Source organism: Schistocerca piceifrons, chromosome 1 (assembly GCF_021461385.2).
Source record: "Schistocerca piceifrons isolate TAMUIC-IGC-003096 chromosome 1, iqSchPice1.1, whole genome shotgun sequence".
NCBI classification, from domain to species: Eukaryota; Metazoa; Arthropoda; class Insecta; order Orthoptera; family Acrididae; genus Schistocerca; species Schistocerca piceifrons.
The window spans coordinates 144,923,635-144,947,459 of record NC_060138.1 but is presented as its reverse complement, the minus strand read 5'-3'; the positions used below and the strand labels follow the sequence as shown (position 1 = coordinate 144,947,459).

Here is a 23,825-nt window from a genome sequence, read left to right as displayed (position 1 = left end):
TTAGTAAGCAGTCTGCTTTCCGCAGTCGTGCTGCCCGGTCGTCTGTTTACGTCCCTGCCGCGGAGCTTCGCGCTTGCGCGGTTGTTTACTTCATGTTAGCCTTCGCTAGTTCTTACACTTTCGAACAAGAATGGTTCATTCGTGCCGACAATCTACTATCGAACCGAGCGAGGTGGCGCAGTGGTTAGACACTGGACTCGCATTCGGGAGGACGACGGTTCAATCCCGCGTCCGGCCATCCTGATTTAGGTTTTCCGAGATTTCCCTAAATCGCTCCAGGCAAATGCCGGGATGGTTCCTTTCAAAGGGCACGGCAGACTTCCTTCCCCGTCCTTCCCTAATCCGATGAGACCGATGACCTCGCTGTCTGGTCTCCTTCCCCAAACAACCCCCAACCCAACCCCCTCTACTATCAAGATCAGCTTTAATAATGTCTTTGCACGATCGAAGGCATTTGAAGTAGAACGATTTATACGTGAAGAATTTAAAAGTGAACCACAGGATATGATTAGTATCCACTTTTCTATCACAAGCAGTGTGGTCTACTTCAAACTGATCAACGATACTGGGTGTAACAAAATCTTACGCGACCATAAAGATGGACTTAAATGTAAACATTCAGACGACCATGTCGGAACGGTAGCCATTGATCATGCAGGACTTGGACTGAGAACTGTAAGAGTATTTGAGCTACCATTCGAGGTTCCGCCCAAGATCGTGATTATCGTGCTACAACTCTATGATCGGGTACTTAGTGACATAGCCGAAAAATGGACAACCTTTACCATACCCGGTACTTAATAATGTGTCCGCCCCCCGTAAATGAGTGGTCAGCGTGACAGAATGTCAATCCTAAGGGCCCGGGTTCGATTCCCGGCTGGGTCGGAGATTTTCTCCGCTCAGGGACTGGGTGTTGTGTTGTCCTAATCATCATCATTTCATCCCCATCGACGCTCAAGTCACCGAAGCGGCGTCAAATCGAAAGACTTGCACCAGGCGAACGGTCTACCCGACGAAAGGCCCTCGTCACACGATCTCCCTCTCTCACTTAATAGTGTGCGACAAATAAGGATCGAGCTATCAAAACATGTGCCACCTTATCTCATAATTGGAGGCTGCAAAGCGATAGTCATTTACGATGGTCAGCCGAAAACTTCCTCAGGTTGTGGTCAGGAGGACCACGTTCGCTCAGCGTGTCTCCAACGATGAATTTCGCAAATACCGACAGGTGAAGCTCTAGCAACACCTGTGGCGACTTCTCTCCCTGTCACATATGCAAATGTGTTCCGGAAGAACGCCCCACCGAGCAGTGACAACGCCCAACAGCTGGACAGGCCAGTCGAGAAGCCGACGACGGCGGCGACGCCCCCCTCCCCCTCCCCCCCCCCCCCCCCCCCACACACACACACCGAGCAGCACCGACCGAAATCACCCGTACAGAGATCGGATGAGCAAATGGTCATCGACAGTCGAATAGTGCCAACGGCTGCCTTCGTGTCAGACTGCAGTGGTGACAGAGACACTCGCCCGCATTCGGATATGGAAATGCACACGCGGAGGCAAAGGTCTCCGAAACGGCGCAAGAAACGACGTCTATCCCCGTCGGACGGCTCCTTAATACGTATAGAGGGAGACGATCAAAGAACGGCTGAGGAAGACGGCCACCTTACAGAGGGTCCGTAGACTCCTCATCCAGAACGCTATCGTCTCGACAGCAGCGTCCGAAACTGGCAGCGGCATAACAATACTTCTTAAAGAAGGCATCACGGCAGAGGATGTACTGTACCTACAGTCGGCACGGGGATTAGCAATGACAGTACTTCGTGTGCGACACATCAACACGTATGCACCGTCAGGAACAGACAGGAGGCGAGAGCGTTCCCGCTTCTTCGCAGACGAATTTGCCCCGCTCTTCACGACCGATTAATCCTAGGCGGAGATTTTGATTGTGTGCTAGCACCGAAAGACCAATTCCCGCGATATAACCCGTGCCCAGAACTACGAAGCTTGGTGCAGAGTATGCGTCTGGTTGACATCTGGGAGTACGTCCATGGCCTCCGTCCTGGATACACTCGTACAGCGAGTCACTCCGCTAGTCGTCTTGACTGAGTATATGTCACATGCAATCTTAACACTGACGTGCTGGAAGCAGAGCTGTGGCCTACAGCCTATACCGACCATACAGCATTAATATGTACAGTCTCCTTCCGGCGGCAGCAAGTGTGGCGTAGCCGCGGTACTTGGAAAATGAATGTCGCCGACTACGGGACCCAGCTTGTCGAGACTTCATTGAAGATGGTTGGTGATCTTGCGAACGACGCCTTCGGTCGTATCCCACTACCCTAAGTTGGTGGATGGGTTGCTCCAGACTGGCACTGTGCCGTGCAATGATGACATATGGTCGTGAGCAGGCAGTGTGGCGACGTCAGACGATGGACTTCTATTTCACGGTGCTACAGGAATGCGCCGAAGAAATGCCTTCTCCGGAGCGGCAAGAGGCGGTACAACGAGCAAAGGCCAAAATTATATCTATCATGCGACGCCACCCGAAGGTACGACGGTCACGACACGGACACTAGATGGGGTTGCAGGAGAACGCCCATCGATGTGTTACATCATCGACGAAAACAAAAGACGACGAACAGCCCTAGTACATACCGTGGACACGGGTGATGCCAGACACCTAACATCGCAACAAGAAATAGGCAATGCCTTTGTAGAACATTACACTCAGCCATTACACTCAGCCATTTACGAAGTTAAGCATACTATTTTCGGCACCATTGATCCAGAGGCGAAAGCACAACTGATGGAGGAGATTACAGAGGAGGAAGTGATGGAGACCATTGGTAGGGGAGCGGTGAACAAATCGCCGCGACCGGATGGCCCCCCTCTGGAATTATGCAGGACCTTTAGCTAGGTGATCGCACCACGATGGACTACTATCTGCCGCGAATTAACGTCTCCTGACTTACCTTTATCACCGGCTTTTGTGGAGGGGCTGATCATCCTGACACACAAATCCTCAGGTGGTACATGGATATGGGACTGCCGATAACTGACGCTCCTTAACTGCGAGTTTAGCAGCAAGTGTCCGAATAGTATTGCGCCAAGTTCTCTCTCTCGATCAACCTTCGCTCGGCGGAGATCACCCAGACGGCACTTGTTGAATATCGTGATTTGATCGCCCTAGCAAAGACGTGCCGCCTCGGTGGCGCACTATCGTCAATAAGTTTTGATCAAGCCGTTGATAGAGTCAGCCGTAACTATCTTGCAGACGTCCTGAGACACATGCGTTTTCCACGACCATTTATCGCTGTCGTGATGCGGCTACTCAGCAGTGCCTCCTCCAAAGTTCTCGTCAATGGCTGTACGATAAAATATCTAGTCGTAGCGAGATCGGTCAGACAAAGATGTCCCTTACCACCGACGTTACATGCACTGGCTCTCGACCCGTTACTTTGCGGTCTACAACGCCGCTTGACAGGACTGACTTTGCGAGGAGACACATTTACGTACAAGTCTTACTCGGATGACCGGGTGCTGATAGTACGGAATGAAGACGATATGAGTGTGGCTTTAGATTGGATACGCAAATATGGAACGGCCACTGGCAGCCGTATAAATATGAACTGGCGGAAGAATGTGTAACACCCTTAAGCCTCATGGATACCTTGAAATGCCTAGGTATTGTTTTTACCAACGACATACGTCGCACAGCAGCGTACAGCTATAAGAAACGGTCTGTCCGGATGGGCGTTAGAGGCATCACACGGGCGACAGCCACGATCCAGCGGGTCACGTATGTTAACACCTACCTGTCGTCACGAAATCCGCATTTTGCTCAAGTTCTCCCAATGTCGGTGACGATAGCACGACGAATACTTGTTCAAAATGGTTCAAATGGCTCTAAGCACAATGGGACTTAACATCTGAGGTCATCAATCCCCTAGACTTAGAACTACTTAAACCTAACTAACCTAAGGACATCACACACATCCATGCCCGAGGCAGGATTCGAACCTGCGACAGTAGCAGCAGCACGGCTCCAGACATAAGCGCCTAGAACCACTCGGCCACAGCGGCAGGCCCATGAATACTGGCGGCGTTCGGTTCCTTTGTGAGTGCAGATCTACTTTTTAAAGTAACATACAACGCCCATACCCTTCCTCTTAGTAGGGGTGGGCTTGGTCCTGCGCATGTTCGTGATCGACCGGTGACACTATATAACAGCACAATGCTGAAACTGTGGAGACGACATCAGACTTGTCTGACAAGTATCTTAATAGGAGAACTAGCACCAGTTTCTCGAATGGCGCCAGTGGCGGTCTGGGACATTTCCCAGTCACTCCAGCATATACGCACTTTTTTTTATAGAGTACAGCTACGTTCATAAGGCTCTGTCGGAAACCAGACCTGCAACGGCGCGTGACGTACGAGGCGTATTTTTCAAGCAAGTACCGTTTTGAAATTACAAAAAGACCTGCTAAGATATCCCAATAATTCTTCCTTGTTTACGTTGAGTACTAAGTGTTTAAGATGCCTCCGATAATCGTGAGTCCCACCGACTGTGAAGTACGGGCTCTTATAAAATTTCTTAGTGCTTAAGACCTAAAAGAGATCGATATTCATCGCGCGATCTGTGCAGTTTACGGAGAAAACATTATGAGTGATGAAATGGTAAGAAAGTGGGTGAGAGCATTTAAAGATGGCAGCACAAATGTGCATGATGAACGACGGAGATGGCGTCCTTCGGTCGTTAATGAAAGTTTGGTGCAGGAAGTGGACAATAACGTGAGGGAAAACAGACGCTTTACGATTTCCTCCTTGCGGGATGACTTTCCTAATGTTTCTCGTAGTGTTTTGTATGGCGTTGTGACCGAGCACTTGAATTACCGAAAATTGTGCGCTCGTTTGGTACCGAAAATGTTGACAAATGTGCACAAAACCAAACGTTTAGACAGTGCATTGACTTTCCTTGAGGGGTACCACAACGACGGTGATGATTTCTTAAGCCAAACTGTTACGGGCGATGAAACATGATTGGCCTACGTCACACCAGAATCAAAGCAACAGTCCATGGAAGTTGAGCAAGGGCATCGTTTTGCTGCAAGACAATGCCCGTCCGCATGTGGCGAATCAGACCGAAGATCTCATCATATCTTTTCGATGGGAAACTCTAGATCATCCTCCGTACAACCCCGATCTTGCACCCAGTGACTACCATCTGTTCCTGCACTTGAAGAAACACCTGGGCGGTCAGCGTCTTCAAGACGATCACGAAGTCAAAACAGTGGTGATGCAGTGGTTAACAAGTCTGGCGGCAGACTTCTATGAGGAGGGTATTAAAAAACTGGTACAACGTTATGACAAGTGCCTCAGCATTGACGGAAATTATGTAGAAAAATAGATAAGGTACAAGCTTACATGTAAAAATAAAATTGAGATATCTTAGCACGTCTTTTTGTAATTTCAAAACGGTACTTACTTAAAAAAACACGCCTCGTATATCGGATACTAACGACTGGACGACTCAGCAAAACTATTGAGAGGAAGCATCCACATATCAATTGGCACATAGTATGCTGATCGGTACTCCATGTTTCCATAGACACAGAGACGCGTGCAACGCGTTAATGGTAAAAATGTCACCCGGTTCAGACCCCATGCGATTCATATGACAGATTCACCATTGTACCCTCAGCGCCAAACTCTGGACAACGACGAACACCGCATCATATGCGGCCCTTCGGCAGAAGTGCAGCTTTTGGCGACACAAATGATCGCTTTCTTTCTTCGAATGGGACAAGATTGAACCAGGGATTATATTCTTTCCGGACGGACGTAATACCCACGTACCAAAACGAATTCCGTAACGTGGCTTCGAGGCCAGACGGTGCTCTATTTGTTCAGAGATGACCCACAGAATGTAATAGACTTTTGGACCTTTTTACAGGAACGACATCTAAAGATCGTGAACAATCCGAAATTCCGACAGCATTTCCCTAACTTCCTATGGAGTGCGTTTCAAGAGCCCCGCATACCTGGAACGTTCAGGATAGGAGAAGTTAAATTTTCGATGCGAAGAAATAATGAACAGAAGATAAGAATCGATGGATACATTATACTTATACCCGGATGACGTAACACGGGGGGGGGGATTGGAAATACGATTCTCCGTTGTGATGTGTGTTTCTTTCTTTATGTAATGCGATAATAATGTTCAGTTTACTAGCTTTCAAGCAATACTGACATATTATTTGTAGTATGACAATGCAGTGGCTGTTACCGAAATTTAACTTCACTTAAATGTTATATGTGAACCAGGATTTGCTTTAATTTGTGAAAGATATTGATTGAAATTTGAAGCATAATTGGAGAAGCATTTCTTTTTAAGGTAATGTGTCTTTTATATTTGACGTATGATTACCTTTCCAAAGCTTACTGCTTATCACAACGTTAATTTTACGTCAGTCCGGTTTATAGTTATCCTCTCAACTTATATGTGTATATGATAAAGAAATTGTTAATTTCATTTTGTAATACCAACATAAAGGTAGTTTTTTGAGTTCTGTTGTTCCTGTTTAAATGTTAAAAAAAGCGGTAGAGCTCTTGCCTGCAAAAAAAAAAAGAAAAAGAAAAGAAAGATAAGCAGGTGACACGGATTCGATTCCCGGCCATGGAACAAATTTTCACTCGCCACTTCAGTCTACATACATAACACGAAATGTTATTTTACTTATAACTTCTATCTGGATGATGTCAGTTTTAAATAAGGTTTTAACGATGTCTTGAGCTGTCGTGACAATTAAACTAACCAAGAATGCTTTTATGATCTGACGATGTTCACGTGTAGCTGAAACTGGTAATAAACTAAAATAAATTATTTGCGATTTTGACTCATAGGATATTCAACGCTTCATGTACCAAATGCGTCAGTCGATTTTGGAGCAATGTTAGTGTAAGAGCCTACTTGTTTGTAAATTAACTGTCCTCTTAGCGGTATCCGCTGACCATTGTAGGATGTCACTTGTCTCTCTGTTCTCCGAAGCAGAGCGGAGCCAGTCGGTATGTGCGCAAGTTGATTAGATACGACTTTCTCTTTCTTTTTGAGATGTTTGAGAAATACTACTACCTTTGGTGGCTGGACTTCCTGGATGAGTGGTTTAAGAGTAATTTTATATCTTCTTCGTATTTAGTTGGCCTATGGGCCCAGTGGTCCTTTTACACCTACCTTGGTAAGGTTACTATATATTTTAAGTTATTGGGATTCCTGTTTTATTTTTCATGGCACTTTAGTTCGATGCTATCCTTCTGATGCAACAGATCCTGTGTAATCAATATGTCCGTCTTAGTAAAACTGCTTTTTCCGGAAGTTTCTGTATACGCTTTGTGATTTGATTCTGGGTTATTTCCCTGTCTAATTTTTGGTGCATATCTTGTGTTCGTGCCCATCTTATCATTCGGAATCATTCGTTCTGTAGAACGTGTTAAATTTTAATGTTGGTGCTGCTGGTTGTCCCTCCACCTACAGCAGCAGCAGGAAATGGCCGGAACTATTGTTGTCTTGTATGAACTTACGTTTCTTCTGATATTCATTTGTGAACACATTGAGAGCGTGCACATTTTATGTAGTAGGCTGGTAATTTGTTCCCTGTAAAGGTGAGAGAGGTAGGCTGCTAGGCTGTGGGCTGGGTTCTCTGTTGATGGTGAGGGATGTGGACAGCAGCAGAGGCGGGTCATGTTTAAGATACAACAATCCTTTATTAGTTCTTTACTAATTGTGCTCCATCCTCTAGTGCTGCATGAAGTCCCCTCGTAATATTCTGGCGTCGTAGATGCAGACGTTGACGTATGGCAAGTGGCACGCACGCGCTGCTCCGGAGACAGAGTGCTGCGGTGGTGTCTCCGTTATGTGAGGATGCGTCCACCAGGTCTTCTCTAACTCAAGAGGTCGCACGGTGCACGAAGATGACGTTTCCCGAAGTCTGGATCGACGGTGAGGGGCAGACAGGCAGAGGTCCCTCCTTTGTGGTTCGGTGCCGGCAGAGTTCACAGCGAGGATTCCCGGCTGACACATGGCAGGAGCCGAGTGTGGCCCTACCATGCCGAACGTGTTGTGCTCGGCTGGGTCAGCGTTTAAATGCTAAATTCTGGTTCCCGACACAGAATTTGTGGAAGGGCTGCGTTTGAGAGCCATTGAGCATCATCTGGAACAGGGAAATGTTCGGGTCTGTTGTAAGTCGAGCCAGAATGGCTTCTCGAAGGCTGGCCCCGGAGCATTGACACCCGGGACGGTGTCCGGGTCAGCCGGAGTGGCCGAGCGGTTCTAGGCGCTACAGTCTGAAGCCGCGTGACCGCTGCGGTCGCAGGTTCGAATCCTGCCTTGGGCATGGATGTGTGTGATGTCCTTAGGTAAGGTTTAAGTAGTTCTTAGTTCTAGGGGACTGATGACCTCAGAAGTTAAGTCCCATAGTGCTCAGAGCCATTTGAACCATTTGAACGGTGTCCGGAAGTCTTGATGCTGCTCAGGGGTGCTGATCATACAGGAGCGACGGCCGCCTGCGGCTGATGTCCGTGGCTTGATTTCGGCGCTCGTGGTCCGACGTCCAGCATCTGTTGTCTGCGTGCGGCCTCGTTGCAGTTCTGGGCCCTGACTACTATAGTTTTGTCCTGTTACATCCCCCTTGTTTTGTATCTGCGTGTTATACACTACTGGTGATTAAAATTGCTACACCACGAAGATGACGTGCTACAGACGCGAAATTAAACCAACAGGAAGAAGATTCTGTGATATGCGAATGATTAGGTTTTCAGAGCATTCACAGAAGGTTGGCGTCGGTGGCGACACCTACAACGTGCTGACATCAGGAAAGTTTCCAGCCGATTTCTCATACACAAACAGCAGCCGACCGGCGTTGCCTGGTGAAACGTTGTTGTGATGCCTCGTGTACGGAGGCGGTTTATCGTATCGCGACATTGCTGCTCGCGTTGGTCGAGATCCAATGACTGTTAGCAGAATATGGAATCGGTGGGTTCAGGAGGGTAATACGGAACGCCATGCTGTATCCCAACGGCGTCGTATCACTAGCAGTCGAGATGACAGACATCTTATCCGGATCGTGCAGCCACGTCTCGATCCCTGAGTCAACAGATGGGGACGTTTGCAAGACAACACCCATCTGCACGAACAGTTCGACAACGTTTGCAGCAGCATGGACTATCAGCTCGGAGACCATGGCTGCGATTACCCTTGATGCTGCACCACAGAAAGCAGCGCCTGCAATGGTGTACTCAACAACGAACCTGGGTGCACGAATGGCAAAACGTCATTTGTTCGGATGAATCCAGGTTCTGTTTACAGCATCATCGTGGTCGCATCCGTATTTGGCGACATCGCGGTGAACGCACATTGGAAGCGTGTATTCATCGTTGCCATACTGGCGTATCACCCGGCGCGATAGTATGGGGTGCCATTGGTTACACGTCTCGATCACCTCTTGTTCGCATTGACGGCACTTTGAACAGTGGACGTTACATGTCAGATGTCTTACGACCCGTGGCTCTACCCTTCATTCGATCCCTGCGAAACCCTACACTTCAGCAGGATAATGCACGACCGCATGTTGCAGGTCCTGCACAGGCCTTTCTGGATACAGAAAATGTTCGACTGCTGCTCTGGCTAGCACATTCTCCAGATCTCTCAGCAACTGAAAACGTCTGGTCAATGGTGGCCGAGCAACTGGCTCGTCACAATACGCCAGTCACTACTCTTGATGAACTGTGGTATCGTGTTGAAGCCGCGTGGGCAGCTGTACCTGTACACGCCATCCAAGCTATGTTTGACTCAATGCCCAGGCGTATCAAGGCCGTTATTACGGCCAGAGGTGGTTGTTCTGGGTACTGATTTCTCAGGATCTATGCACCCAAATTGCGTGTAAATGTAATCACATGTCAGTTCTAGTGTAATATATTTGTCCAATGTATACCGATTTATCATCTGCACTTCTTCTTGGTTTAGCTATTTTAATGGCCAGTAGCGTATATAAGCTTTTTTTTTTTTTATTAAGACACCAATGTACGTGACTTCGTGTGTCCACTTAATCGCTGCGTTGTTAATGATCGTTCTGTCACACAGGGTTGGTCTACGTCTTATGAACATTATAGCTTTAGTTTCCTCTGCATTTAGTTTGATTAAGTTTTCATTTGCCCATTGATCTGTAATGTTGTCTTTGTAGCTGCGTAATTGTTGCTTTTATCCTTCTATTGCTTATTTAGAGAGTAGTGCCACCGGAAGACTGGGCTAATACGACGAGAGGTATTACTGATCAGTCGTTTATGTACATTATGAACAGTGGAGAAGTGGGGGAGTGAATGAGAGAGCCGGCCGGAGTGGCCGTGCGGTTCTAGGCGCTGCAATCTGGAACCGAACGACCGCTACGGTCGCAGGTTCGAATCCTGCCTCGGGCATGGATGTGTGTGATGTAATTAGGTTAGTTAGGTTTAATTAGTTCTAAGTTCTAGGCGACTGATGACCTCAGCAGTTAAGTCGCATAGTGCTCAGAGCCATTTGAACCATTTTTTGAATGAGAGAACCTTAGTGACACCACCGACCCTTTGGCCACCTGGATATCCATCTGCTGATTGCTGATGACTAGCTGAATCATCAGCCTAGTTGGAGCTCCATATGCTGGTGCTAACGGTGTGATGTGCAAAGTGCAGCGCTACGCCGAGCGACCGTCGACGACTTCTTGATCAGGAACACACTGGCTAGGCGGCCTGATTGGCGGCGTACGTCACACTTGACGTCATGATACGGGCCCTGATAGCGTTCGTGTTTTGCGTAGAACGTTACCATTTACATAAATTTACATTACAGAGCCGTGAAGGCGACGACGGGGAGGAGGAAATACGACGTGTCGCAAAGGCTGATTACCGACCGTAAACTGTACACTCCTCTACTGGCGCATCTACCAATGTAGTACTGGGAAAATTATTCGCTACTTAGTGGCGCTCTGAGAGACTTAGAACTACCGAATCTGAGGATGATATCCATAACTGTGTGTCATCAGTTGGATAACAACTTTGGCTTCTGAATAATCTACGGATATTAACGTTATTTTAGAAAGAAAACAGGATGTTGTAAACATGTAAACAAGATAACTTTCTAACTTTCCATTTTTGTTGTTGCACCTGTTTTTCGCTTTGTTTTTCATTTCATTCACGTACGAATGGAGAGGAAAGACAGCAGACACCACCCATATTGCGGCTCTTCAGCCTAGTGCTTTTAAAAATAGTCCCATTAATTGTGATATAATTCTGTTGAACTGACTTCTCTTTTCATCAAATAGCGATTACAAGCAACTTATTGATTGCTTCAGACTTAAAGCCTTTTGTCCCTTATAACCTAAATATCCACATAATAAAAGGTGGTTCTGATGTCTAACATTGCTGACAATTATTAAAAGTCAGAGGCACCTTTTATTTACAGTGACATAATAACTTCGGTGGGACATTACTTCCATGATATAATGGCAACCAGCCTGGCAGAAACGCGATGCTCTCTTTTTTAAAATAGTTAGTTGAAGACATCGAGTTATCTCGTTTAAAGCAGCAGTTCAAATACCTCGGCTGAGACAATCGTTTCACATGAAACAGGTCTTCATTAATATCAGTTAATCGGTCCGTGTACGAAAGAGCACAGAACCAGCATGTTCCATAAAATTTCATTCTTCAGGGGGTCATATCTCGCCTTCCGTTGATCAAGTTTTTTGGATAGCTCTGAATAGGAGTGGCGTGGACTGGGCGGTTTACTAGGTTAGAGGTTCTCGGGAAAACACAAAGGGTGCAGGCTGAAGACAGGAAGAATGTAGATACAGGAACCATCGGTATAACAGTTGTTATATAATAATAATTTTTATAGAAAAAACATGCTGAAATCGTTATAGGCACTGAAAGCTGGCTAAAGTCTGAGATAAGCTCTCCGATATTTTTGCGAAGAACCTAACAGTGTTCCCAAAGGATAGGCTAAACGCGGTTAGCGGTGGCATGTTTGTTGCTGTTAGAAGTTTATCTTGTCGCGAAATTGAACTAGGTAGTTCCTGTGAGTTGGTATGGGCAGAGGTCAGTGTTGGCAACCAGAATAAAATAAAAACTGCTGAAAGGTTCAAAGAAAACTTGAGTGCGATTTCAAACAAGTACCCGACTCATACGATTTAGTTGATGGTGACTTTAACTTACCCTCGATATGTAGGCGAAGATACATGTTTAATTCCAGAGGTACGCATAAACATCATCCAAAATTGTGCTAAACGCATTATCTGAAAATTATTTTGAGCAGTTAGTTCATGAGCCCATGCGAAGAGTAAACAGCTGTGGAAACACACTTGACCTCTTAGCAACAAATAATCCTGAGTTAATAGCGAGCATAAAAACGGATACAGGGATTAGTGAACACAGGACTGTCGTAACGAGATTAAATATTGTAACCCCCAAATCCTCCAAAAAGGAATAAGGTTAGTAGGAATGCTTGAAAGAAATCAGGGTTTGGAAGAGTACCTATTACCTACGATACGTTGTATTTAATTATCACAGGTGGAATTTACAATACGTTTAATGTCTGGAACAAAATTTCTACATACAGACAAACGTAAACAGTTACGTAAATTTTCGTCACTGATGTTTGCTCTAAACCGAGACTTATTAATTTTTATAACAGAAAAAAGTCTCTCACAAATGTACGTCGAGCTAAACATTGATATTATCTTTGCGGCTTCACGAGAAGACGAGGAAACTCTTGCTGTGGAAAGTCGTGATAAACGTCTATTACACGTCTTGCCAAAAGGAACTTGTCTCCCAGACGAGAATTACACTGTAGATCTATTAATTCCATTTGCAAATTGGGATGAGTATCATCTACAGAAACAGCAAATGGTCTCGAGAACCATTCAAAAGATTGGGATAAATATGATATATCCCCAAATCGCTTGAGAAATTCCTCTTTTATTGCACAAAGTACGGAAACATATTCTTTGCAATTCTGTTCTCGCACAGTAGACAGAGTAGGGAAATGCACTGCGATCCATGACGAGAGCTGTCGTTCCCACAGCTCAAGCTGGCTAGTGAAAGTTTGCACCTTTTCAGTCATTTCACAAATTAGCTGATTTTCTCCTTGCAAACTTGTGTTCAATGCATTCGTGTGTCCGGTAATGCCCACTAAAAATGCAAGGGCGGCAACCCACTCTGGATTTTCTAACTTGGTGTCGTACCTTCCTTTGTCCTTTAAAAACTGATTTATTGGTACTCTCAGATCAAAAAATCTTTTGAGTACGTTACCGCGGCTAGGCCAGCGGACTCCACTGTGGTATGGTATGTCACCGACTCTTCCCCAATTTCAGCTAAATACTTGTGAAACTGTCTATGTGTAAGCCCGTGGGATCTCAAATAATTAACTGCCCTAATAATCACTTGCATAACGTCCCCCAGTTTTGCTGCTTTTGTACAGAGTACCTCTTGGTGCAAAATGCAGTGGATGCTGTACAATGATTCTTCTGTACGCTGTAGCTTTTTCCTTAGTAATCCAGCAAATCCCATTTGTTCCCCTTTCATAGCAGGTGCACCAGACGTTCCCAGTTTAAGCCATCTGAATCGACAGTTTCTTAAACGGCTTTTAGGATGTCCGCGCCGGTGGTCATGCTTTTTAAAGATGTCATATCTAAGAAATCCTGTGTTACGTGCAGAGCAGTGTCCACGCCGCGGACATAAATCACTAATTGCGCGGTGTCTGAAATATCTGTGGACTCATCAAGTGCGATGGAAAATGCAATTAACTCATGCACTGCACTCTTTAATTGACGGTAAACGTCACCTGCCATGGCACTTATACGACGAGAAAGAGTGATAGCTCGAAACTGTGGGCAAAGTAAATCACCAGCGACACTGATGCACTCCTTTATAAACTCACCTTCAGCAAATGGTTTTCCAGCTCTCGCTATATTAAGCACAATCTTATAACTTGCACGTACCTCTGGGCTATCATTGTTGTCATCCTGAAAAATTGAAAACAGTGCTCCATAAAATGATAAATCAGTTAGATGAGAGGCATCACGAAAGAAAGTCGCAGATCTCTCGTGACAACATCAACTTACGTCAGAGTCATCTAGTGTCGTCGGATCGCTCTTCCTAAGCTCAATCACTTCGCCCATCCGCTCAGAATTCGACAATACGAGTTCACTATCAATACATCCCAGAGATGGCAGCACCGTACGGCAGATGGAATTTTATCGCCATTGGCGAGAATGAGAACTGTTTTAAATACTTAAAATGGCGACGTTTTCCTTACTTGAACAGCGTGCAATCATTCGTTTTCTGAATTTGCGTGGTGTGAAACCAATTGAAATTCATCGACAGTTGGAGACATGTGGTGATGGAGTTATGGATGTGTCGAAAGTGCGTTCGTGGGTGCGACAGTTTAATGAAGGCAGAACATCGTGTGACAACAAACCGAAACAACCTCGGGCTCGCACAAGTCGGTCTGACGACATGATCGAGAAAGTGGAGAGAATTGTTTTGGGGATCGCCGAATGATGTTGAACAGATCGCCTCCAGAGTTGGCATTTCTGTGGGTTCTGTGCACACAATCCTGCATGACGACCTGAAAATGCGAAAAGTGTCATCCAGGTGGGTGCCACGAATGCTGACGGACGACCACGTGGCTGCCCGTGTGGCATGTTGCCAAGCAATGTTGACGCGCAACGACATCATTAATGGGACTTTCTTTTCGTCGATTGTGACAATGGATGAGACGTGGATGCCATTTTTCAATCCAGAAACAAAGCGCCAGTCAGCTCAATGGAAGCACACAGATTCACCGCCACCAAAAAAATTTCGGATAACCGCCAGTGCTGAAAAGATGATGGTGTCCATGTTCTGGGACAGCGAGGGCGTAATCCTTACCCATTGCGTTCCAAAGGGCACTACGATAACAGGTGCATCCTACGAAAATGTTTTGAAGAACAAATTCCTTCCTGCACTGCAACAAAAACGTCCGGGAAGGGCTGCGCGTGTGCTGTTTCACCAAGACAACGCACCCGCGCATCGAGCTAACGTTACGCAACAGTTTCTTCGTGATAACAACTTGGAAGTGATTCCTCATGCTCCCTACTCACCTGACCTGGCTCCTAGTGACTTTTGGCTTTTTCCAACAATGAAAGGCACTCTCCGTGGCCGCACATTCTCCAGCCGTGCTGCTATTGCCTCAGCGATTTTCCAGTGGTCAAAACAGACTCCTAAAGAAGCCTACGCCGCTGCCATGGAATCATGGCGTCAGCGTTGTGAAAAATGTGACGTCTGCAGGGCGATTACGTCGAGAAGTAACGCCAGTTTCATCGATTTCGGGTGAGTAGTTAATTAGAAAAAAAAACGGAGACCTTAGAACTTGAATGCACCTCGTAAATTGTACTCGTCCTTGTGAAATTTATTATAATTGCGTTCAATACTAAACTTGCGCTGACCAGCGAGAATACTGCCACATATTAAACATTTCGAATTTTCACGTTTATGTACAAAGAAAAACTGATTCTCCCATTCCTTTTTAAAATCTCCACTTCTCCGTTTCCTTGATTCACTCTGCATTTTCCGGTTCTTGAAATACAACGTTCACTACGCAGTGGTCGCTTCGCATCAACGTCCGCAGCTTAGCCTGGTACTACAGTGCCGCAACCTGCCGGCTGTCGCCACTGCCCCATTCGACGATTGCACGTGAGTAGCACACGTGCAGCGCTGTGCGCTCATGAGCCGCGTGCAACGTTTGCCCGCCCCTGGTATAGACGTTATAATAAGCACATAAAAATAAAATAAATAGTAATAAATTATACCCAGAGCGGTGGATGGACACAGCTAGATGAGTTCCGTCGACCCTCGACGCTCGTGTAACTGCTGATTGTGCATGGAGGGACCATGTATTAATAGGGCTGGTCACACCCACCGTTCTGAGTATGGCATCATAAGTAGCCGATCAGAAAACACGTTCATGATTAGACAACTTAATACATAACTACGAAGGAACAGTCACAGTTGGAATATATCGTAATGTCAATTATTTATCATTATTCGTCAATGAATATAAATTATACTACTAAAATAGTTCATTGGTATGAAATAAGGCTTAGAGTATGCTGCCCGCTAAACTCAGACCTACAAAATCTGCACTAAAGATTGTCGTTGCCCAGCGTTTACGTGGATAATCGAGGGTTACCATGGAAATGGCGTCCTGTTCCGCTGTGGACGTTAGTGGTGCTGTCAAAGATTGTACTAGGGGGAGATACGTCGTATGTTACGGTTATGTGATGCCATAGAAATACGGTTAATTTTGCTCTCTTCTGATGTCAGCGCCATGGGAAATAACTGTGCTATGGAGGAATCACATCCACATTTGTGTAAGAACAAGATTGCGATCAAGATTGTTTTAAATTTTAATTTTAACTACTTTTAAGATCGCTGACTATGTTTTCAAAAATTTCAAAAATCTTCTGTTGTCACGCCTACTTGATAAGGACTCCAAACACTGGAACAGTAGTCTATAATTCGTGACATTAGTATTTTGTACGCAATTTTCTGTACAAATACACTGAATTTTCACAGAGCCTTTGCAACAACTCTAAGATTTACACTAACCTCCTGTAATATAGATTATAAGTGATCTTCCCTTTCATATCGCTTCTTAGTATCATGATTAGATTAGATTAGTTTTTCGTTCCATAGATCCGTGCTGAGGAGATCCTCGTGGATGTGGAACATATCTTTTTTTTTTTTTTAAGCTGAAATAACAATGCTAATAGTATGAGTATATACAATACATTATTTTTTTAAGCTGAAATAACGATACTAATAGTATGAGTATATACAATGGAGTAGAAGGAGTTGGCCACTATTAAGTCTTTCAGGCTCCTTTTAAACTGATCTTTATTTGTAACTAAATTTTTTATGTTTGCTGGCAAATTATTGAAGATGAGTGTTCCTGGGTTGTGGACCCTTTTTGAACTAAAGTAAGTGCTTTTAAGTCTTTGTGCAGATCATTTTTCTTCCTGGTATTGTATATATGAACTGAGCTGTTTGTTGGAAAAAGAGATATATTATTTAGGACAAATTTCATTAAGGAGTAAATATACTGAGAGGCAGTAGTTAGTATACCCAGTTCTTTGAAGAGGTTTCTGCAGGACGTCCGTGAATTTACTCCACAAATAATACATATTACACGCTTTTGGACTCTGAAAACTTTTATTTGACTTGAAGAGTTACCCCAAAATATTATACCATATGACATTATGGAATAAAAGTAGGCAAAGTATGCAAGCTTTTTCATTTTTATGTCGCCTATGTCTGCTAACACTCTAATTGCAAATACAGATTTGTTAAGGCGTTTCTGCAGTTCTGTGGTGTGCTCCTCCCAACTGAATTTATTATCAAGTTGTAATCCCAGGATTTTAAGACTGTCAACCTCTTCTATCTGCTCTTCTTCATACTTTATGCATATGCTGGGTGGAAACCTCTTACAGGTTCTGAATTGCATACACTGAGTCTTTTCGACGCTTAATGTCAGTGAGTTGGCTTTAAACCATTTATTAATATCCATGAAAATATCATTAGCAGATCTTTCTAGACCTACACTCAACATACGAGGGCTATCCACAAAGTACATTACGTTTTCGTTTGTGTCCGTTAGGGGCGGGGCTAGCGCGGCCATCTTGGTGTCATGGATATCCGCCGCTCAGTCGGCATCCTGCCGTGCTAGTGAGAGGTTCGTGCTGTGCTACGTTGAGTTACTGTGACAGTTTGAAATGTCAGCGTTAATTGAAAATGCCGCGAAGTGTGAAGTGCGTGCTGTAATAAGGTTTCTGACTGCAAAAAACTGTACACAGATAGAAATCTATCGGCAGCTTTGTGAAGTGTATGGGGACAACATAATCACTGAAGGTGAAGTGGAAGACCCAGCATAGTGACTGCCGAACTTGTCGAAAAAGTCGATGCCGCGGTCCGTGAAAACCGTAATTTCACAATAACGGAACTCTCTATGAGTTTTCCACAAATTTTACGAAGTTTGTTGCACGAAATCATAACCGAAAGCTTGGTTACCACAAGTTTTGTGGAAGATGGATACCAAAAATCTTGACAGAGATTGACAAAAATCAGCGAATGGCTGCAGCGTTAACGTTATTGGACGCTTACGAGAAAGATGGCGACTCATTACTCGATCGCATCGTTACTGGTGACGAAACATGGGTTAAGCATGTGAACTGCGAGACAAAATTGCAGTCAATGCAGTGGGGGCACACAAATTCCCCCCAAAACCCAAGAAATGCATGCAGACAATGTCGGCAAGGAAGATGATGGCAACTGTCTTTTGGGACAGAAAAGGTGTGATTTTTGTGGATTTCCTGAAAAGAGGCACTACAATAAACTCTCAAAGGTATTGCCAAACTCTGCACAACCTCAGAAGAGCAATACAAAACAAGCGCAGGGGAAAGTTGGGCTCAAAGATCTTGCAGATTCACGACAACGCCCGGGCCCACACGGCATATGCCACTCGTGAAGTTCTCCAATCTTTTAAGTGGGAGTTGTTTCCTCATCCGCCGTACAGTCCCGACCTGACACCGAGCGACTTCCACTTATTCCCAGCAATGAAGAAGTGGTTGGCTATGCAGCGTTTTGATGACGACGCACAGCTTCAAGAAGAGGTAACCACGTGGTTGAAGGCGCAGGCGGCCGAATTTTACGACGAAGGAATTTCCAAGCTCGTCCATCGCTACGATAAGTGCCTTAATTTAAATGGCAACTATGTAGAAAAGTAGTATTTAAGTGTGGCTTTCATCTGTATATAATAAAAAAAATTTCCAATACTTTATTTATTTTTTATTCCAAAACGTTATGTAGTTTGTGGATAGCCCTCGTACTATTTATAGCAATACTTGTGTCATCCCTAAATGTTTCGGACACTGTTTGGATTAAAATTCTTTTGACTAACGAAATTAGGTGGGTCTGTTTTACAGGGCTAACGAGGCGTGACGGTGACGTGGGCGAGCGAGCGCTACTCACACGGAGGGCGTGGTCATGGCGATGTAGTCGATGAGCCGCATGCGGTCCGCCGTGACGAACAGAGCCGTGCCGCCCACGTCCGCCTCCGACCGCTGCAGGCTGCCCACCATGCCGCTCCACGAACCGTTCGACTCGTAGCCCCACTCGTCCGCCACTATCAGCTCCAGGCTGTGACAACACACAGGCAACATGCTCGAAACGCTTACACTACACTACTGCCTATTAAAATTGCTACACGGGGAAGGATACTTATTGTACACCTGTGGGCCGGCCGATGTGGCCGAGCGGTTCTAGGCGCTTCAGTCTGGGACCGCGCGACCGCTACGCTCGCAGGTTCGAATCCTGCCTCGGGAATGGATGTGTGTGATGTCCTTAGGCTAGTTAGGATTAAGTAGTTCTGGGTTCTAGGGAAGTGATGACCTCAGATGTTAAGTCCCATAGTGCTCAGAGCCATTTGAACCATTTTTTTGTACACTTGTGGCTGCGCTCGCATAGCAGTAGTGTTGCATGCTAACTTTGTATAGGGCAGTAAAACGAGTAACATTTTCAGAGTCCCAGAGCGAAGCTATCTCACTACATTACGCCAACGACGTTACGATGCAATGAAAAAATTTCGCCACCGAGACTGGGTCAGGGCAGAATACAACATCGGCGTTTCTGGCGAGCCAGGCAGCAGACTTAAGCAAATTCAAGTGGTTCAGAGCAGCCAAACAAGGTCACGTACGTCACCTTCGTGATCAAAGAAAGGCTAAGATAAATGCGACAAATGGTAGCACGGGCTTTTACGGACCAGCTCTGTAATGTAACAAACTCATTAAGCGAGCATGGCAGCAGGAAAACCGTTCATACCTTCGCAATAGCAAGCAAGCCCTATGCGATCATGACGAATGACCGGGAGGGGGGGGGGGGGGGCGGTGAGGTTGCACATTAGCCACTACTTTGCTCCATAAGCAGCCTAGCAGTTTATTTCTCAAGGTAGTAGTCAGTCAGATGGATCAATGGTGTACATGAAGTTCGCACTTGATTCCCTGATTGCAGCGAAGTGACGTCTGGCACAAGATTGTTGTAGATTTCCTGCACGCTACGGATCACAACAGCTGGACATGGCTACCTCGACATAATCACCAGTCGCAGAGTTCAACACCGCCTCTGTCGCAGATAGGAGGACTTGGACATATTTTCCATCCCACCAGGATCAGGACTTCAGGGTTCCTGACTTTCTGGCAGACTGAATAGGGCCTATCTGGACGACAAAACAATATCCTGGAACTTCAAGGCTACACTGGACCATTGCGGTACGGCGGACTGACAAAGAAGGGTGGTAAGAGGGAGGGGGGCAGTGCACCTCCCAAGTTGGCGTGTTCGACGTTCAATACACGCGCAGCCGCCACGCACTGCCACGGGGTCGCGATACAACTGGTGCCGCGGCCACCGCAAGCGGCGAACCGCCAATGCAGCAGCCCTCTGGAGCGAAGCGTGCTGTGGCAGCTGTTTTGAGCGGGCTTGAGGCCGCTTACGACGTGACTCCTTGTCGGGCATTGACAGACGATATCAACTACAAGGCAGGCCACTACCTGTATTTTTATGGAAATAAATAACTAATTCTGAATCTTCCTTCACTGCGCCTACCGGTGACCACAGGTCTCTACCTTCAGATGTTCAAACGGCTCTGAGCACTATCGGACGTAACATCTGAGGTCATCAGTACCCTAGAACTTAGAACTACTTAAACCTAAGGACAGCACACACATCCATGCCCGAGGCAGGATTCGAACTTGCGACCGTAACGGTTGCGCGGTTCCAGACTGAAGCGCCTAGAACCGCTCGGCCACATTGGCCAGCAACCTTCAGAGGAAAACTGGCAAGTAGCCAACTGGGAGAGTGCCTCCTGACACAAAACCTACTGACGCCCTCTCTATAGTCGCCACTTGCAGTAGTTTTGTCATGATTAGTTATGGTAAGTAAGCTATTGTACATGCAATAACGTCAGCTGTGCTTACATGTTTGCCAGTTCATATAAGCGTACCTCGTGATGTATGCTCCCCCCCCCCCCCCCCCCCCCCCCCCCCCCAACCTTTTGCTCCAATGCACGATGTAGCGACGTGTGCAGCATCGTAGCCGAGCGATGCTTGTAGAGGCATGTGGGTAGAAGCGAGCATTTATGCTTAATGCTATTGAATTAACTATACATTTTACAGTGTATTCATTGTGCAAAAAATGTTACAATTTTTTAACGTACGAAACATTCCAGAATAAAAGTTTTTTGTCTAGATCGCAGTTGGTAGGTAACCTGATTGCTAGTTTCAGCAAAGTTACACTTTGTGATCAAAAGTGTCCGGAGACCCCCAAAAACACACGTTTTTCATATTAGGTGCAGCGACCTCAGTAGTCATTAGACACTGTGAGAGAACAAAATGGAGCGCTCCGCGGAACTCCCGGACTTCAAACGTTGTCAGGTGATCGGGTGTCACTTGTGTCATACGTCTGTACTCGAGATTTCCAAACTCTTAATCATCCCTAGGTCCACTGTTTCCGATGTGATATTGAGTGCAAATGTGAAGGGACACGTACAGCACAAAAGCCTACAGGCCGACCTCGTCTGTATACTGACAGAGACCTCCGACAGTTGAAAAGAGTCGTAATGTGTACTAGGCAGACTTCTATCCAGACCATCACACATGAATTCCAAACTGCATCGGGATCCACTACAAGTACAATGACTGTTAGTTGGGAGGTGACAAACTTGGATTTCATGGTCGAGCGGCTGCTCATAAGCCACACATTACACCGGTAAATGCCAACCGACGCCTCGCTTGGTGTAACGAGCGTAAGCATTGGACGATTGAAAAGTGGAAAAACGTTGTGTGGAGTGACGAATCACGGTACACAATGTGGTGATCCCATGTCATGGAATGTGTATTGCGAATTCCCGGTGAACGTCATCTGCCAGCGTGTGTAGTGCCAACAGTAAAATTCGGAGGCAGTGGTGTTATGGTATGGTCGTGTTTTTCATGGAGGAGGCTTGAATCCCTTGTTGTTTTGCGTGGAACTATCACAGCACAGGCCTACACTGATATTTTAAGCATCTTCTTGCCTTCCTCAGTTGAACAGCAATTCGTGGGTGGCGATTGCATCTTTCAACACGATCGAGCACGTGTTCATAATGCACGGCCTGTGGCGGAGTGGTTACACGGCAATAACACCCCTGTAATGTGCTGGCCTGCACAGAATCGTGACCTGAATCCTATAGAACACCTTTGAGACGTTTTGGAATTCCGACATCGGGCCAGGCCTCACCGTCCGACATCGATACCTCTCCTCAGTGCAGCACTCTGCGAAGAATGGGCTGACAATTCCCAAGAAACCTTCCAGCATCTGGTTGAACGTATGCGTGCTCGAGTGGAAGCTATCATCAAGGCTAAGGGTGGGTCAACACCATACTGAATTCCAGCACTACCAGCCGGCCGGGGTGGTCGAGCGGTTCTAGGCACTACAGTCTGAAACCGCGCGACCTCCTACGGTCGCAGGTTCGAATCATGCCTCGGCCATGGATGTGTGTGATGTCCTTAGGTTAGTTAGGTTTAAGTAGTTCTACGTTCTAGGGGACTGATGACCTCAGAAGTTATGTCCCATAGTGGTCAGAGCCATTTGAACCAGCACTATCGATGGAGGTCGCCACGAACTTTTAAGTCGTTTTCAGCCAGGTGTCCGGATACTTTTCATCACATAGTGTATATTCCTATCTTCAGATCATTAGATACGTGAATTATATAGCTTCTATTTGTGGCACTTTGGCTTCTGGCCTTTGAAAATATGGAGGTAAACTTACAGAAAAAAAGTTTCACATGCAACACTAAGTATAAAAACCATAACCGTATCACTTAGGCACAGAGGTGTCAAATACATCATCCACTGCTGTCAGAGGTGTGGATCTTATAACCGACTCCATACTGTCGGAAAGTTGTCAACAGAACTTTCCAGCAGTGCGGAGCTGGTTACCAGCATATACACTTGTGATAGCAATAGATGTGCTCTATTTGATGTATCTGCCATCTCTGTGCCTTGCTGATACAGTTACGGATCTTATTTTAGTGTAATTAGTCTTGCACGGAGTGTCTTTTATGTAAGTTTACCTCATTGTTTTCAATGGCTGGATGGCAGTGTGCCATACGTATGAGTTTTATAATTCACTTGGTACATGATCTGAAGATGGCAATATAACTTTGCTATAACTGGTAATCAGGATATATATCAGCTGCGATCTCGGTAGTAAAATTTACATTTCGGAAGCTTTTTTACACTGATATAGAGATCGCTCTCCTTCTCACAATGCCAGACGATAGTAATAATTTTTAACAGTGTTTATGTTCACTGATGTAAAAAAAGGTGTTTCATTTCCTACTTCATCCTATTAAGGGACGATGTGGTTTCTACCTTCTAAAGTAGCCTGTACTCTTCCTCATGATTCAAGCTATGTCCACACTAAATTTAATCGAAATCGGTTCATCGTATTAGTCATGAAAACGTAATATACAGGGTTTGTTTCGCATTCGGTAACAGTTGCATGGAAGTATGGATTAAACATGTTGAGGATTGTATATTGTATTCACTGCGCTGAATCGTATTAAGTAGAACTTATCAACAACAAAATCATTTTAAAAAATACGAAAAAGTTCAAAAACCAAAGACAAAATAGCTTTTTCAGAGTAAATGTGTAAATTTGTGTAACTTTG

At 45.5% G+C, this 23,825-nt stretch overlaps 1 protein-coding gene across 1 annotated transcript in view; it reads right to left on the bottom strand.

Moving 5' to 3' along the window:
• Positions 1-23,825, bottom strand: part of LOC124790933 (glutamate receptor ionotropic, kainate 5-like) — a 173,461-nt gene that overhangs the window by 38,962 nt on the left and 110,674 nt on the right. The window contains exon 4 of the mRNA XM_047257824.1: positions 19,093-19,260. Within this exon, the coding sequence (XP_047113780.1) occupies positions 19,093-19,260 (168 nt within the window). The remainder of the gene's footprint in view (positions 1-19,092; positions 19,261-23,825) is intronic.